This window comes from Rhineura floridana, chromosome 11 (genome assembly GCF_030035675.1).
Source record: "Rhineura floridana isolate rRhiFlo1 chromosome 11, rRhiFlo1.hap2, whole genome shotgun sequence".
Lineage (NCBI taxonomy): Eukaryota > Metazoa > Chordata > Lepidosauria > Squamata > Rhineuridae > Rhineura > Rhineura floridana.
Genome location: NC_084490.1, coordinates 25,214,927 through 25,234,082, shown reverse-complemented (window position 1 = coordinate 25,234,082; position 19,156 = coordinate 25,214,927). Strand labels below are relative to the sequence as shown.

Sequence of the window (19,156 nt, the reverse complement as noted above, 5' to 3'; positions counted from 1 at the left end):
TAGGGGTGAGAGTGGTGCTATTACTAATGACTTGTGGTTCATGTACAGGTGTTTCCTAGCTTCCTTGCAATTGATGATATACTAAAAACACACTTTTGAAAACAATCCACCCATTTCATAGACCTTGAGGAGCCATGCAGAAATCAGTGAATAATCTTGATAGTGTGAGGTGAGGGAATGTACTGATTTTTGAGGAGAAATGGGTTGATTATTTATATTTCAATGCATATGTAGGGTAAGGTTCAGGGTTAGGGTTAAGATACCTCTTCGCCACAAAAAGGTACTCTCATGGACTCACACCGATTATTGAGGTAGGAATTTGAGCTCAATAGCCATAGCCTACACATCTTCTCTATGTGGTGTTGGGAGGATGTAATTTGAAGCAAACAAATGGTGCGCTGGATGCTTAACCATTCCACTTATCCCTTCTTTCCAGCTGCAACTCTATAACACCCAGCTGGGTTTATAACCATCAAGCATCTCAGGTTCCATAGTAACCCCAGATGCCTTGTGTTGTTGTTGTTATATTGTAGAATGCTTGCTGGTGAAAAACTCAACAATTGGTGAAATAATTTTTTCTCTTGTTAATTATGTTATATTTCTAAATCAGGAATGATTAATTTGGAACTCTCATGACATTCAGACTTACTGTAGAGCTAAATGCCTCACTGGTGTTGAGCCAGCATAAGGATAGAGTAGAATGACAAACTATGAGCCTTCTCCTTAGTCAGTCTCAGTCTTGCTCTTGTGGAACTCAGCAGGCAAGGCCCTCCTTAAAATGACTCACATTTCCCCTCATTTAATAAAGATAGGCATACAGATCAGAGTTTTTTTGATGGGTATCTAACATCAGGTGAATGGATGCTTTTTTCACACCATATGAAAAAGAATCTCAAACAAAAGTAGGTAATATGTGATTTCATAATAAATAATAAGCCTTGATGGCTTCAGCAATGCCTCTTTTCACTGTCTGATTAATCAAATTCCCGTCTGGAAAATCTGGAACCTCATAATTTTCTGTAAAGTGTGGCATCAATTTTGGCATTAGTTTTATATCCTCCAGTGAAGCACACAGGATTGTACTCCCTGATAAGGAGTAACACAGAACTATAGGACAGCATGAAAAACGCTAACACTATTAAATCTAATATTATTAGATGTGATAGGATGGTTGCATTCTCTCAAAGCATTACCCCGATACTTAAGATAATACATTCTGAAGATGAGATACAGACACATTCATATGTGTATTAGCATCAGCAAACACTAGGGAGGTATTCTAAACCTTAAATAGAAAACATTGTTACTGTGTAGCATATAAATGTGATAAACAAAATATTTTCAAAATTAAAACAATGTTGTTCCTATTAAAAGGGGACGTATTTGCCGCCGCGATTATTATAGAGAGGACTTGTGAGGGTTTGAATTATGTACGTTTGAAGCCACGTGAGATCGCTTACCCAATAGGGAAGGGCATTTGAGCACCTTATATAAGGCTGCTCCTTTCCTTCCCGCGCTTGCCTTTTTCGCCTCGCGGCACATGCGGTTGTATCTACCTTCCTGCGGCTCCGTTGGCGTATCGCTGTTACAGTTTGCTCTATTCTAAGTTTTTTATTGATTGGTTACCTTCCCTGTATTGTTTTAGTCTTATCATTCCCTTGTTGTGTTCCCCGCTGATCAGCTGGGCGGCGGGCGTTCTCCCCCGCCCCCGGGCAGCTTTTTAGCCGGCGCTTTATTCCCGTTTGTTTTTACCTTGAATATAAGCCTTGTTTTATTCACTTGCCTTTTGAGTTTGGTGTTTGGATTTTCAATCAGTGGTGTATATGTTCCCATGTTAGTGGTGAATTTGTTTATTCTACCTGCCCCAGCGTTCGTTTGTTCGATCCCCCACCCCCCACCCCCACCCCTAAACAGTTTATACGTTCATATGTAGTAGTTTTTCTTACTATATTGATTGTTCTGTATTGGATTGGTTTTGAATATATTTACCTGCTTGTTGCACTTAATTTGAATTGTTTGAATTCTGACCCACTTCCACCTTACCTTTTTCCTTATCCCCCCACAACTGTTTATAAATTAATAGTATTAATTTAATAATTAATTTAAAATAATAATTCATAAATTTAAATATAAATAAATCAAATACAATAAATTGAATATTTTTAATTTGGTTTAATTCTATCTGGCATTTTGAGTGTGTCAGTTACTACAAATTTATTGCTTCAGAAAATTGGTGGTGTTTTCATATTTATTGACTGTGTAATTATTTTTCTGGTTTTCACCATGCCACCCAGGAAGGTGCAACAGAAGAAAGGGGTTAAGGTTGTGAAGCAGGCTGAAAAATGCCCTCCACCATTGCAGATTCAATCTTCTGATGAAGAAGAGGATTTGGGGACCATCCGTGCCTTGGTGGCTAGAATCGAGGCGCTGGAAAAAGAACGCAGGCAGCCTATGGATGGCGAAGCGGGTCCCAGTTCCAGACCTGTAGGTAAAAAATCTGCTAGGTTGGCTTCCAAAATGACTAAATCTCGTATTCTTGCTGATTTAGTTTCTAGGGTTGGTGTGCTGGAAGCTGTTACGCCCATTGAAGAGCCTACAGGGCATACGCCTCAGGTTGGTCTGCCTGCAGTGCTTCCCACGGCTCTTGATTCACCTGCAACTGAGCGCCAGCAAGTTCAGCCTCCTTTTCATTCAGCCTTCACCACGTTCACTCCTAGGGCTCCTGGGTTCACCACGCCGCAGGTCGTAGCTTCTCCTGCAGCTCATACAGGTGAGCAACAACTACACCCACATACTATACATGGACCTGCTTCTAGTGCCTTTCATAGTGATCCTGGGCGCCCAGTGGTGTTCATGGGGGAGGTGTTGGTGCCTCAGCACCCACAGCTCCCTTGGCCTGCTGCTGCAGTGTCCCCTTGGCAGCCGACTTCTGATTCCTCTTCTTTAGCGCCTGGTCATTTGCCCCTACCTCAAGGTATTTACCCACAGGAAGATACCTTGCTTCCTCTTGGGGACCATTTATTGTTAGGTACCAAAGAGAAAATTTGGCGAGGAGAGTACATAGACCTGTTTTCTCTCTTGTTTTGAGAAAATGAAACAAAACCTAAGGAAGGGCACGAGGGCAAGGAGCGTGAGGCTGCTATTAAACAGAAAGTGGATCGGGTGTGGCCTAATTGGTTGAACGCCTATACCATTTATATGGGCGTAATGACTCAGGCTTACCCGTCTCGGGCTTTGTCCATGATAAAATATCAGGACATTGTTCACCGTGCCTTCCGCGAATTCTCAGGTACAGCTTGGCTCCAGTACGATGAGAATTTCAGACAGAGGGAGGCATTGGATCCCACCCTTCGTTGGGATATCAAGCACCCTGGTCTTTGGCTGCGATCCATGACCCCAGCCAGGCCCACTCTGGGCGATAGGGCTGATAGCGGGTATTGGCTAGCACGAGTGCAGATTTCCGCCTCTGGTTCTAGCCAAGGCGGGCACTGGGTTCAATCCCAGCAAGTCTGCTGGACATTCAATAGTACTGGCAAATGCCTTAGACGCCCCTGTAGGTTTAGACACGCCTGTGCACTGTGTGGTGGCAACCACCCCAGTTCCTCATGCCAGCGGGCACGTACGCCTCGTCAGAGCACAGGGGAGCGCCAACAGCAAAAACAGGGTTCTGGCAACAGCGGCAGTACGTCGCAAAGCCAGTAGCCCAATCAAGCTGGCTCCTTTGGCTGAGCTGTTAGCATGTTACCCCAATAGGCAGGCTGCTGGTTTCATACTTCCGGGTTTTACGTTTGGTTTTCGTATCCCTTTTCACGGTCCTAGGATCGCTACTTCAGTTAATCAGCCCCCTATTCGTAACTTGGCGCATGTAGTGTTAGCTAAGCTTCATAAGGAGATCATTGCCGACCGTATATCAGGTCCCTTTCCATGTCCTCCTGTGGAAAATTTGCGGATTTCTCCGTTAGGTATTGTGCCTAAGAAACAAGTTGGTGAATACCGACTTATTCATAATTTATCGTATCCGAAAGGTGCATCTGTTAATGATGGCATTTTGCCCTTACATGCATCAGTTAAGTATACTTCTTTTGATGAGGCAGTAAGAGTAGTTAGGAGAGCTGGCAGGGGCGCCTTAATGGCAAAGTGTGATATAAAATCTGCTTTTCGCCTCCTGCCTGTGCATCCGGATGATGTAGATTTACTGGGTTTTAAATTTCAGGGTCAATTTTACGTAGATAGGGCCATGCCTATGGGTTGTTCTGTTTCTTGTGCTGCTTTTGAAGCATTCAGCACGTTTCTTGAATGGGCACTGCGCAGGAGAGCCTCCTCCTCCTTCTCTGCTCATTATCTTGATGATTTTTTATTTGTTGGGCCAGCTGAGTCTTCTCACTGCCTTCATTTGATGCAATCCTTTACCGCTTTAACTGACGAATTGGGTGTCCCGCTAGCTCCTGAAAAGTCTGAGGGCCCTACTCTAATTTTCTTAGGGATCCAGTTGGATACGGTAGCACAGTCTTCCCATTTGCCACTGGATAAGTTGGTTGTACTGCGACAACTGCTTAACAACATTATTGGACTTAAAAAACTATCACTGGCTCGGCTGCAGGAGCTCGTGGGTCATTTAGTTTTTGCTTCTAAAGTCATTTCCCCCGGTCGTGCATTCCTTAGGCATTTATGTGATGCCATGAAGGGAGTTCGCTCTCGCTTTCATTTCGTTAGGATTACAGCAGGTATGAGAGCGGATTTGCACATGTGGCTTGAATTCCTGCAGGAGTTCAATGGCCTGTCCTTCTGGCGGGACGAATTACTGCTGGAAGCGGAATTGCAGGTGCATTCTGATACTGCCGGCAGCATCGGTTTCAGAGTAATATTTAGATCCCAGTGGTGCGCTGAGAAATGGCCTTCCAGTTGGCGTGCTAACTGAATTATTTTCGATTTGACATTCTTGGAATTTTTTCCAATAGTTGTTGCGGTGCATCTCTGGCCATTGGCATTTCAAAATCGAACTGTGCGCTTCTGGTGCGATAATTGGTCCACAGTTTGCGTGATTAATGCCCAAACTTCTAGGTCTACTCGTGTTATGCGCTTGGTGCGGGCTTTTGTCTTGCAATGTCTGCTATTTAATATTTTATTTCTAGCTAAGCATGTTCCAGGTTTACGTAACTCCGTTGCTGATGCCCTTTCCCGCTTTCAGATGGCGCGTTTTTGGCAACTTGCACCTGGAGCGGTACTGGATCCTATACCAATCCCACCTTTCCTGTGGAACCTTGGCAACTAGAAGTTGGCGTTGCAATTGCCGCTGCACTTGCTCCCAGTACTCGACATGCGTATGAGCGTTCATTCACTAAGTTCCAGACTTTTCGCATCAGCAAGGAGTTGCCTTTGGCGTGGCCTATACCTGTGGATCATCTATTGCAGTTTATGATATTTCTAAAAGGGCAAAATAATGCTGTTTCCACTATTGCCGGCCACCTCTTGGCGCTTGCCTTTATATCTAAGGCTCGGGGGCTGCCGGGTCATTCTGTAGATTTTAGGGTCAGAAAGGTCCTTGAGGGTTGGTCGCGTTCCGCTCCCAGGCCCGCTGACCGGAGGAGGCCAATCACGCCCGATGTACTCCTCCAGATCCTGGCATTGTTTCATTCATTATGCTCATCTGTGTATGAGTCGCACCTGTTCGCCGCAGTAACTCTGACGATGTTTTACGGTGCTTTTCGCCCTAGCGAAGTATTGGCCCCCTCCAAGCGCGATGTGACCTATAGAGCCTTATGCTTTGGCGATTGCACATTAGGTGCAGATATGGTGAGGTTTTCCCTGCGTGTCTCTAAGACCGATCAAAAAGGCCGTGGCTGTCTTGTGTTTTTACGCAGCTGCCAGGTCTCAGAATTATGCCCTGTGGCTGCAATACGTCAATTTCTGTCTCTTCGGCCAGCAGGCCAGCGTTATTTGTTCATACATGCTGATGGTTCTGCCCTGACTCAATTTCAATTTTGGGCCGTTGTTCGGCGGGCCTTGTTGGCCAGTGGTCGCGAAGCTGGAGTCTATGGGCTGCATTCCTTCCGGATTGGCGCGGCGACAGCCGCAGCCCTCGTGGACATGTGCATCAGTGATATACAGGCGATTGGACGATGGCGTTCCGATGCATTTAAATCCTATGTCAGATTTTAATAATAGGAATTTTGTTTTTGTTTCCTTAGGTTTGCTAAGCCTTCCTATTCCTGTGAGGATCGTCTTGTGTGGCCACTCAATTTTGTTCTGGGCTCATCGGTGGGCATCTTCGTCTGCTCCCGGAACTCAGCTGCAGCTTTCTGCCACAGCTACGGTCCATTGGGTAGCCCGTAGGGGCATGCTATGGGATGCGTTTTTACCTTCTGTGTGTCAGATTATGTCGGCGGCCGATCGGCCACATATCTTGTTGATTCATTTGGGGGAAAATGATTTGGTGCAGCGTCCAGGATTGGACTTGCTGCTCAAGGTTACGCGCGATCTCAAGTGGCTTATTAGCTCGTACCCCCAACTTATAATTGTTTGGTCAGACATGCTAGTCAGAAGGGTGTGGAGGGGTGCTGTTCATCCCAATCGGATCGATAGGTCTAGGAAATGGGTTAACAGGAAAATCAGGGCATTAGTTCTGTCGCTTGGTGGGGCATTCATTCCCCATAATAGAATTAAGTTCCATGCCCCATATTTGTTCCGGGGTGATGGGGTTCATCTTTCGGAGCAGGGGTGTGATTTGTTTTTGGAGGATCTTATGAAGGGTTTACGGGATTTGTTATCTTCATTGGGTTGAGGGGAACAAGCTTAAGCTGATCCCCTCTTGTGGCATAGAATTCGGGCAGGTGAGGTATATGGGGATTATATTTAGGTGGTTAAGGCATCCTGAGAAAGGGGCACTCCCCAGGGACCATCAGGGCTTCATGTGTGGTGGTGATCTGGATGGTGTCCTTGTGGGACTGGCTTGCGCATCATGGTGAACGCCTGTACGGCGGGGCCATGGTGTGGAGGTTGGAACCACGCACCTGGCTCCAGAAGCAAGGACGGGGAATTTCACCCGCATCCTTGACTGTGGAGTTATGCAATGAGGTGAATAGATGCCTTAAGAAGGTGGGCGTGTAGTCCCACGTAGTTAGGTTTAGCCTCACCTGCCCGAAGTACTTATATTTGAATTTGGCTGTCTGGTTTTGGATTTAGCATGTTATATTTAATAAATATAACATTATTCCAATCTTGTGTCATGAGTCTTCCTTGTGGGGTGGCAAATCTAATTTATGAAATTCAAGAAGTGTGCACACATGAGGAAAAGTCTTTTGGGAGGGGGGGATGACTCATTGTCCCAAACAATTTTCTAAGGATGAAGTGAATAGTATCAAAAGAGATTTGTCAAGGACAGCTGCTGGAAGAAAACTCTCAGAAAAAATATAGTGTTATGTACACTCACTGCTGAATTGAGATACGGCACAGACACCAACATATACATTCCTCAAAGCTTTTTTCTTATTATTTGATCTCTGTTATTCAGTTCAGGCCTTAACAAAATAATATAACATTTTGGAAAAAAGATACAGCTGAGCAAGCCACTGCTGGAGGCCAAGATAGAAAAGATCTCCACAGCTACCATGTATTTTCCCTTTGTGCTCAGGTAGGATGGAATAAAGGACAACCAAACACTGCAAAAGACCAACATGCTGAAAGTGATGAACTTGGCTTCATTGAAAGTATCAGGTAACTTCCTGGCAAGGAAAGCCACAGTGAAACTGATAATAGCCAGGAGGCCCATGTAGCCCAAAACCGAGCAGAACATAACCACAGAACCCTTGTTACATTCCAGTACAATTTTTTCAATCACTGAGTGCATGTCACCATCTGGGAATGGGGGGAAAGTTGCTAACCATAAAGTACAAATGGTTGTTTGAATAAACATGCAGAAAAGAACAATGGAATTGGCCAGCCTTTTCCCCACCCATTTCCTCATCCTGGATCCTGGTTTGGTGGCCATGAATGCCAGAACCACTGTGATGGTTTTAGCCAACACACAAGAAACAGCCAGTGAGAAGATGATGCCAAAAGCTGTCTGTTGAAGGAGACATGTCACCTTATCAGGTTGGCCAATAAATAGCATTGTACAAAGAAAGCAGAGCAGGAGGGAGATGAGCAGAGTGTAGGTGAGGTCCCGGTTGTTGGCTTTGACTATGGGAGTATCCTTGTATTTCACAAACATTCCTAGTATCAGAGCTGTGGTCAAAGCAAAGAAAAGAGAAAAGGAAGCTAAACTGAAACCCAAAGGATCTTCAAAGCTCAAAAAATTCACATCCTTGGGAATACATAAATCCTGGTGTTTGTTTGGATAATTTCCATCTGTGCATTTATAACAGTCACTCATGTCTGAAAAAGAAAATATGTCATCTGATTTTCAGATACATGCCATGTATACATGAGAATGTCATATCTGTCCCTTTTGCAGATACAAGTACATTATGTATCTATTTGCTTATGCCTTATTTTTAAAATATCAGTTAATCATGATAAGCAAACCAATACTTTTGCACAGTACTGAACTCCGCATTCTCATTCCACAGCTGTGATGGAATGGGGGCATTTGATTTGACTATTTTTTTTTCAATTTGAATTTAAAGTAAATTAAATAAATCAAAGATCCATATTCCAGGTTTATTCTAGTCTTATCACTCACTCACTCACTCACTCACTCACACACACACACACACACACACGTAGCAAGGCTGGTTGTGCAGCCCTGAAGGAGAAAAAACCCAATAAGTAGATAATCCTCAAAACAATCCTCTGAAGATTGAATGTGTCCAGTGGGCATTAGGGATGTACCAGAATTCCATCCAATTCAGATCTGGTACTGGATTTTCCATTAATTTGCTTATTCTCTATTGCTAAGGATCAGATTTTAATGTAGCGAATTTCCACACATGTTTTTGATAACAGACTTTAAAAAAAATCCACTTATGGATTATAAGACTGATTATTTGTCAATATTTCCTTTTAAAATATTCATATTTCCTTTAAAATATTGATATTTGTAAGGGAAATATCAATTTCCCAACATTCCTTTAAAATATTAATATCAATATTTTTTCTGAGCTCAGATTTTTCTGGATCATTAAAAGCAGCAGTTAGTGGAAACAGAATGAATTCAAATCTATGCCAGCCTGTTCAGTTGATGGGATGCTTGTGAACTGGCACCAACAGATCTCATCCCTAACGGGCATGGAAGTAAACTGTTGGGAAGTAAATAAGTGGTGGAGTGGAATGGAATATATTGGAGAATGGAGTAGACACATGAAAAGTGTGTCTTTACTTCCACATAGGGAATTATGCATGGGAAAAGGGTGAAGTAGTGATGGAATCCAACTGAGCACTGTCCTCCCTACATTAAACTACCCTAAATTAAAAACAAATCATGAACTCGATAGTCAATCAATGGAATTACAATCTTAACAGCTTCACTTGTTCTAGCAGCTCTTGGTTGACTTCTCTCCACTTCTACCACCTCAGTCCCTTCTCTTGCTTGCTTTCTTCTCCCCCAAAGCTACAGTCTGGCAGACAAAAACAAAATGGATAATAATTTTTTGTTGTTAAATGCCTTCAAGGAGTGAAAATCAAGACTTGCCAGAGCTCAGATAGACCTTGTTGCTCACACAAAACACCACTGAATCAGTAAGCCATTTTATGTTTCTTCCTGCCCAGGAGGAGTCACCAGTGGTTAGTTATTGGTGTAGCCAGTCTAGATCCAGAAAATTCTTTTCAGAGAAACTGCAGTTACGCAGCTCACCACATGGGGTAGTAACTAACAGTAACTGACACTATGGCATGAATGACAGCTGCTAGATCCAGAATAAAACATTGCAGACTTTTTGTTCAATATTCCTTCCATCAAGCTATACTTGCTTATTTTATTTATTAATTTATTTAATGAATTTATACTTCACCTTTCACTAGGGAAGGAAGAAAATTTCAGGGTACTCCAGACTTAACTGTTAGAAAATTATCCAAGCCACAGAGGTGTCTAGAACTAGCAGTGCTCCCAGGCTGCAAATGTGTTCCTTTAATGGGGATGCAACTCTATCCAGAATAATGTGAACACCTCGCTAATCATCTACTCATATGTAAAGGGTTTGGTGTTAGACACTTATTTCAGCAGCTCTATGAAGATGTTAAAAAGCATTGGGGTTGAAATATAACTATGGAGGACACTGTAGCATAAACATCACAGGGCTAAGTGGTTTTCACCCACTTAGTAATGGTAATGAATGGTAATCCAACTTAGGGCAACCAGGTCATTTTCTGTGCCAAAACTAAGACTGATTGAAATGGTTCCTTCAAAAGTGCCCAGAAGTGCCTTTCCATTAGAGTTGGTCAAGGAATTTTATTAGAAACATCTGGAATTTTATTAGAAACATATTTTCTCTTTACATATCACTAGCATTGTCCACCATATTTAACTCAGCATACTCAGAACACATTTTAGGTATGGATAAGGGCAAATTATTAACCCACGTATAACATTTCATCTTCTTCAGGTTTTAAGCCAGCCCATCCCTATTGAAATATGCTATCATATTTCAAACACTGAAGAAAAAATAACCTTGATGTATGCATGCCTGGAATTTATGTAATCTGTATGAAATAATGGGTGGGATTCAACATGGTCCAAAGTCTCTCCTTGTACCATATAACATTTGCCTCCTCTTCTCACCTCGTGTACCCCCTAAATCTGTTCTAGGGGTTCCTCCAACTCTCTGAAACAGAGTTGAGGAGGGTGTGGGATGTATATGGGGGAGGAGAGGGGGGAAGTCCCATTGCAAAAGTGGAAGTGCTAACAGGTTGTGGTAGTTGAATACACCTAACCTATATAATATATTCCTTACCTCTTTGGTCTGAAATCTTCCCTTCTGGGCAAGGGATGCAATCATAGCAGCAAAATGGCTCCCCCTCCTTCACTTTCTTACTAGTACCAGGTTGGCAACTCTCAGTGCATACAGAGTTAGGCTGTGTCTAATCCATACATGAAAGAGATAATGAAAAACTTTAGAATAATAAATACTTCAAGTTATGGGGCTTTTCTGGGGCAAAATAGGAGCAACTAAAAATGGCTTTTACCTATACTACCGTGTCAGTGTTAGAAATGCTGGTACCATGTGTCTGAGGCTCACCATGTACTCAGTGTAACTAATACTTATTTTCAAATTCTCTCCAGGTTGTAAGCTACATTCAATAACTCAGGAACAATTATTTGCAGTTTGTTTTGGTTTAACAATTTTTAAAAAAGAAAAAGAAGAAGAAAGAATCTCATCACGACAGTGCCTTAGTGCTCTGTTAGGATCAACAATCAGTTCCCAAACTACTGAAAGTTGCATTTTACCTGGTTAAACCAGCTGTGCCACATTATGGCATCCTCATTAATGGTGAATGTTTGGTCCGGAGGAGCTTCAGGATCTATCTTCCCAACTTTCACTTTAGTCTGGTTTGAGGAAATAACCCAGTTGATAATATCAAATCCGGCTACCAGCTCTCCATTCTGGTCAAAGGAAACCTTGTCCCCAGCACTGTTGTTAAAGGAGACAATTCTCAGGAAACGATGGAGCTAGATGAGAAAGGAAAAGGGAAACAGGATTGGAAAACTGCTGGTTCTTTCTTATACTCTGACTAATACACACCTAAGTGTGAGTCCCATTGAACCAAATAGAACTTACTTCTGAGTTTATAAGGCTAAGTCTTCTAAAAAAAAGGGAGAGGGGTTACTCTGCAAGTCTTCTCCAGTGGAGAGACAAGCATTGAGAAGCCCATAAAATCTTCTCTTCTGAGATTAAACCCTATTTTGAAAGGCTTTTCCTGAAAAATACTGGTGGGGAAGGAAGAAGTTCACCTCTCACAGGGCACACTCATACGACAACAGCACTGGATCTGGTCAGCAGGCTGGATCCTGTCATCTCCCAATGCTGACAGGCTTTCACAGAGATGATTTGAACAAGGAGTAGCTGCATTATTGTTCCTGATCCAGAACTCTATAGTTAGCCAATCCCATTGAGGCTTGTTGTATCCATAGGTCAGCTGATTGGCACCTACAGAAAGGCTTTAAGGATCCTGATTGTTACTTTAAGACTCCTGATTATTCCTTTGCAGCCATGTCTTTACCCACATGCAATGTCAGGTGTGGGGCAGGTGACATGGTTTTGTCTAGGTCAAAGCCTAATTTGTCCTGCCAAGCCTATCATGGCCCATAGGTTCCTCACTGCTATAATATTTATTTATTTATTTACCACCCTCACATAAAATATCAGGACATTGTGCAGAAAAAATCCCCACCCTACAGCGCTCTCTCTCTCTCTCTCGCTCTCTCTCTCACACACACACACACACACACAAACTCGTTTCATTGGCGATCACTCATGGCTGAGTAACATTGTCTTCCAGAGTAAGGTCTTTAACAGTGGGTCTGTAAGTGATTGTGGAGGCCAGTTTTGGATCCACACAGCTTCCCACAGTGAGGACATAGGTTTCCAGATGGAAGATGGTCACAATGAGGATTTGCTTGATGTGCCTTCTGCTTAGCTCGTTTGTCCCTTTCGCCTTGTACTCGTGCCTCTTCAAAGTCCATAGCACCTTTGATAATGGCCGACCTCCAATTGGGACGCTCATGGGCCAAGGCTTCCCAGTTCTCAATGCTCATGTTACATTTGTTTAGCTTTGAGAACATCTTTAAACCTCTTTTGCTGTCCACCGATATTCCGCTTTCTATCCTTAAGTTGGGAGTAAAGTAGCTGCTTTGGAAGACGGTGATCAGGCATTTGAACAACATGGCCGGTCCAGTGAAGTTGATGTTGGAGGATCATTGTTTCAACATGTGGTCTTTGCTTCTTCCAATACGCTAACATTAGTCCACCTATCTTCCCAAGTAATTTGCACAATTTTCCGGAGGCAGCGTTGGTGGAATCTTTCAAGAAGTTGGGAGTGGCATTTATAGATGGTCCATGTTTCGCAGGCGTACAGTAAGGTTTATTTATTTATATTATTTATTTATTAAATTTATATACCGCCCGACTAGCAATAGCTCTCTGGGCGGTGAACATAAAACAACATAAAAATACAATAAATAACAAAACAATACTAAAATACAAGCAACAATCCAACACAGTAAACATTTTTAAAATTAAATCAGTATAACTTAAAATGCTTCAGAGAATAGGAAGGTTTTGACCTGGCGCCGGAAGGAGAGCAGAGTCGGCGCCAGGCGTACTTCCTCAGGGAGACTGTTCCATAGTTCGGGGGCCACCACTGAGAAGGCCCTAGATCTTGTCATCACCCTCCGGGCCTCCCTGTGAGTTGGAACCCGGAGGAGGGCCTTCGTAGCAGAACGTAGTGCACGGGCCGGTTCATATCGGAAGAGGCGTTCCGCAAGGTATCGTGGTCCCGCACCGTATAAGGCTTTATAGGTTAATACCAACACTTTGAATCTAGCCCGGAAACATATTGGCAACCAGTGCAAGCTGGCCAGAACAGGTGTTATATGCTCGGACCGCTTGGTCCTTGTCAGCAATCTGGCCGCCGCATTTTGCACTAGTTGTAGCTTCCGAACTGTCTTCAAAGGTAGCCCTACGTAAAGCGCATTACAGTAATCCAAACGTGAGGTTACCAGAGCATGTACCACTGATGTAAGGTCCTCTTTACTCAAATAGGGACGTAGCTGGGCTACCAACCGAAGTTGGTAAAACGCATTCCTAACCACCGAGGCTACTTGAGCCTCAAGTGAGAGGGAAGAGTCTAAAAAGACTCCCAGACTACGAACCCGGTCCTTTAGGGGGAGTGTAACCCCGTCCAGGACAGGGTATATATAAGGTTGGTAGTACAATGGCTTTGTAAATAAGCATTTTGGTCTCCCTGCAAATATCCCGATCCTTGAACACTCTACGCTTCATTTGGGAGAATGCGGCACTCGCAGAGCTCAGAGGATGTTGAATTTCAGTGTCGATGTCAGCTTTTACAGAGAGATGGCTGCCAACATAAGAAAAGTGATCGACATTCTCCAGTGTCGCACCATTAAGCTGAATTGATGGTGGTACAGAGGGATTGGTTCACACTTGCTGATGAAGCACTTTGATTTTTTTGATGTTAAGCGAGAGGCCAAGCTTTTCATATGCTTCTGCAAAGACATTTAGGATAGTTTGAAGATCTTCCTCTGAATGTGCAGAGACTACATTATCATCGGCATATTGAAGTTCTACAACAGAGGTTGTAATTACCTTACTTTTTGCTTTCAGCCTACTGAGATTAAAAAGTTTTTCATCTGTTCGATATGTGATTTCCACGCCAGTGGGAAGTTTCCCTTCAACAAGGTGTAGAATCATGGCAATGGAAATAGCAAATAAGGTTGGAGCAATGATACATCCCTGTTTGACGCCTGATCCCACCTTGAATGGATCACTTTGAGATCCATTGTTATCCAAAATTGTCACCATCATGTTGTCATGGAGGAGTCGCAAAATATTCACAAATTTATCAGGGCATCCAATTTTCAGAAGGATGGTCCAGAGAGCAGTTTGATTTACAGTATCAAAGGCCTTAGTCAGATCAATAAACGCCATATACAGAGGTCGGTTTTGCTCCCTGCATTTTTCTTGAAGCTGTCATCCAGTGAAGATCATGTCCACTGTCCCCCTGGAAGGGCGGAAACCATTTTGGGATTCAGGGGGGATGTCTTCTGAGATAGGTAGGAGGTGATTTGCGAGGATCCTTGCAAGGATTTTACCTGCGGTAGCCAGAAGATAAGTGCCTCGGTAGTTCCCACAATCCGTTCTATCACCCTTCTTGAAAAGAGTGATAATTATGGCATCCCTAAAGTCTTCCGGGATCTCCTCCCTCATCCAGATTTTTTCAATGAGCTTATGAAGTTGTTGTGTAAATTCAGGCCCACCTTCTTTAAAGACTTCAGCAGGAATCCCATCAGGTCCATTAGCTTTGTTATTTTTCATTTGATTAATGGCTTTACTGACTTCATCCAAATTTGGAGATACTGTAAGCAATAGACTCTTTGTCCTTTAGAAGTTTGGTACCATCTATCGAACGTAAGGGATTTGTACCATAATTTGTTGGTACGTAGATGGCCTTTGTGGCATTGAAAAAGCCCCGTGCATCATGAGCATCTACAAAATGCTGGATTTCTTGAGCTTTCGTTATCCACCAGGCATTCTTAAGTTCTCTAGTTCTTCTTTGGACCTCAGCCTTTGCACTGGCATAATTTTTTTCCCCTTAGAAGCACAGTTATTATCTTTTTGCCATATCTGGAAGGCTTTCCTTTTCTTGTCAATGATATGTTCAATCTCACTATCATTCTCACCAAACCAGTCCTGATGTTTCTGAGTTTGGTATCCAATAGTTTGTTCACATGCTGCAATAATGGAATTCTTCTGTTTAATCCAGTGTTCCTCAACATTTTCAGGGAGTTCCGTAGGTAAATGTTTCTTGAGAGTTGTTTGAAAACAAGCTTGCTTAATAGAATCTTGAAGGGCTTGGATGTTCATTTTACACCTTGGCTTTCTTCCTTGGAGCCTACATTGAGGAACAATATTAATGGCCATAGTGGATCGAATTAATCGGTGATCTGTCCAGCAGTCATCGGCACTCGTCATGGCCCTAGTGAGGAGTACATCACGACGATCTCTGGCACGGACAATTACGTAATCCAGGAGATGCCAGTGCTTTAACCGAGGGTGCTTCCATGATGTTTTAAATTTATCTTTTTGGTGAAAGAGTGTTTGTAATAACAAGATGATGCTCTGCACATTTAGTCAGAAGTAGAATTCCATTCAGGTCGCTATTGCCAACTCCTTCTTTCCCAATGGTTTCTGGCCGTAGATCAAAATCACTCCGAACTCTTGCATTGAAATCGCCCAGGAGGATAATTTTATCCTCCTTAGGTATCTCTGATAAGATGGTGTCCAGCTGGGTATAAAAATTTTCCTTCATGTCTTCATCAGCATCTAATGTTGGTGCATAAGCACTTACAATAGTTGCCTGCTGGTTTTTGGTGAGTTTTAATCAGAGAGTTGAGAGTCGTTCATTAATGTCAGTAGGAACTTCTGACAAGAGCTTCACAACATCATTTTTAATAGCAAAGCCTATTCCATATATTTGTCATTCTTGTTTAGGCAGTCCTTTCCAGAAGAAGGTGTAACCTCCTTTTTCTTCCTTCAGTTGTCCCTGTCCTGCTTTTCAAGTTTCTTTGAGTGCTGCTATGTCAATATTAAAACATCTCAACTCCCTCACGATGATGGCAGTCCTGTGTTCAGAATGTTCACTATCTGTATTGTCCAGCAATGTCCGTATATTCCACGTTCCAAAGTTCATTTGTCTTTTGTGACTGCTAAGTGTTGACCCCACTGGAAATGGTGATCCAGTCAGGGAGAGAGATGAAGCAGACTATGTTTAGGGCACCTTTTCTAGCCCCCTCCCCATACGGGGTGAGCAGAGTGGATCCTGAATAGGACTGCTCAGTTGTGAATATAGCTGTCCAACTACTCAAAAGCCTCTGTCCTTGAGCCAGGACAACTGAGTCTGTATCCACCACCCATGTGCCGGTCCATGACTAGGGGCTTCCAGATTTCACAGTCCTGCCCCCAATGCCATTGGCTGATCACAATGGGGCTTTTGTTTTGGTTTGGTTGGAAGACGCCTGTGCGTGAATTTGTTTTATGTGGAGAGATCGGTGCACGATGATCAACACACAATCTTGACAGAAAAAGGCTTTGATCCAATGGCATGGATACCACAATGATTGGAAGTCCTTTATCTGTGGCAGCCTTCATCCACCTTCACAGCCATTGTAACATACACATTGTTATCCTCCGCCTGTTCTGCCATTGAGGACATTCTCTCTCTCACACACACACATACAATATTAAAAGCAATGCAATGTTTACATGTTTTCTAGATGTTTTATCTCTTGTATGTTTGCCACCCTCGATATACAATTTAATTTAACAGCAACAACAATAGTTCTTTCAACTAAAATATTGTGCACTACCATATATAGATATTAAATATTACCAGCCATGGCTTCTGATTGTGACATTTCAGTCTATGTCTGTCTGCTGTTGCTCTGTACTTGAGTCTGGATGTGGACATGGCATGGACCGCATGGGCCACAGCATAGACAGCATTGTAGATGCTGTAGCTGTGGCCAGTCATGCTTATTTCAAATAAAGTTGTTGAGAGGCTCTCCAGCTTTTCTTCCTCAGTGCAAACATTTCCTTCTACCTTTTGCAGAACTCGGTTTGGAAACACACAACCAAATGCATTTTGCCAGAAGTCCCGGATAAAACCATCATTGGTTGTGCTGGAAGGGGTTCGGTTCTCAATGAATTGGTGAAAACGTGGGAGATCATTGGACTGAATTTTGAAGCATACAGCACCTCGGAATGTTTCTGTATCCCAAGTCCTTTGAAAAACAAATGATGTGAGCTCCAGTTGTGCTGTTCCTATCCACACTTTACCTTTGGGTTTATCTGTCATGTGTTCTTGTTGTGAAAGATATGGAAAAAATCTAAAAAATGCCAAGGAATAAGATTCTCCATAGGCCACCATTACATTGGCTTTGCTATCTATGATCTTATCATGGATTTTTGCCCCCTGATCCAGCATGTCTTTAATGTCAGTGACAAAGGTTAATGTAGGGATTCTTTCTATGAAGGCAACACAGACACCACTCTCGGAAAACAATGGAAGAACAATTTCCACAAATCTTTCTCCATTGGCAGTATCCATAACAACAATCCCAATCCAGGTCCACTTGAAATACAAAAGCAAAGAGAGAATCCCCTCATATTGAAGGGCTTCCTTAGGAACCATCTGATAGAACTCAAGGCCTGGTATTTTATCATTCATCACTGGTGGAGGGCTATATATTAACTAAAGGGAGATGTGAGGAGGAGATGGAAGAGAAAAACCATTCTATAGCACTTTCAAGTATTCAAAGCAACATGTCTCCTTTACAGTATATCATCAATCCTTGCAATTCTGCTACATATTAGTATATATGTAGCCCTCTGCTACATATTAGGGCTGAGGTGATAATTGGTCTGGAGACTACTCAGATTATAACTCTCATTCACTCACAGCTACATTTCATATGTTATTTTGGCTGAATAATGCCTTCACTATTAGAGGCTATATTCCTCTGTGGGACCAGGATCAAATCCCCACATAGCCATGAAGCTCACTGGGTGACCTTGGGCCAGTCACTGCCTCAAACCCTCAGAGCAAGGCAATGGCACATCCCCTCTGAATACTGTTTACCATGAAAACCCTACTCATAGGGTTGCCATAGATCGGAATCTATTTCTCTAAATACCAGTTGCTGGGGATTATGAGTGAGAGAGAGAGCTGCTACACTCATGGACTGCATCAGGGCTTCTCGTAGACATCTGGATGACCACTGAGAACAGAAACTCTTACATTTTTAAATTATTCTAGCACAAAGATTTTTCAAAATGGAGATGGGGTGCCCAAGCAAAAGTGTCACTTGTGGTCCATTCCAGAGTTCTCTTAATGCTTCTGAACACTTTTTTGTGTGCCATGGTTTTTTAAGGTTTTGAAGGGGTTGGGTCTTCTCTTAGGGATGGACACATCTGCTAATTTCAGTTTCTCAGTTTCCCAGTCTTAAATTTGGTTCTCCACATTTCTGCTGCACTTTATGATTTTTTAAAAAAATAATCCTCATGCAAATATGTCAGCAATTTAGGACACAATCCAAACCAAAGATCAGCTGGGCTGACAGAGTTATGATCTGGTGTATCTCTGGCTCAGCCAGCTGGTTCCTGGCTCAGCTCGGCTACGCTGGCATGACATGATCATCCTGGCTCAGCTGGAGATGTGCTGGGTTTAACTTGCTCACCAGCTACGGAGCTGAGACCCAGCATAATTTATGTTGGCATAAACTCCAAGAAGGGGTGTTCTGGGAAGTGGTGGGACTGGGACCGGGGGGTGGGAGTACTTACCCTGGATCCTAACTCTGTTCATTTCAGTCATGTGAACAGTCAACCCAGCAGAAGTTACACCAGCAAAAAGGATGATGTAAGTCAAACTCCATTTTAGAGACTTGTTTTCCCTCTGCCAGGCTTGGGCTGGTTCAGCTGACAGTAGC

At 43.0% G+C, this 19,156-nt stretch overlaps 1 protein-coding gene across 1 annotated transcript; it reads right to left on the bottom strand.

Annotated features, from left to right (window-relative positions):
- Positions 1 to 4,192: 4,192 nt before the first annotated feature.
- Positions 4,193 to 17,898, bottom strand: LOC133367568 (vomeronasal type-2 receptor 26-like). The gene is made up of 5 exons (XM_061591663.1): positions 17,062 to 17,898; positions 11,381 to 11,602; positions 10,887 to 11,013; positions 7,512 to 8,373; positions 4,193 to 4,295 (listed from the first exon to the last, which is right to left on the bottom strand). The coding sequence occupies exons 1-5, from the start codon at positions 17,896 to 17,898 to the stop codon at positions 4,193 to 4,195; spliced, it is 2,151 nt and encodes a 716-aa protein (XP_061447647.1).
- Positions 17,899 to 19,156: the final 1,258 nt, after the last annotated feature.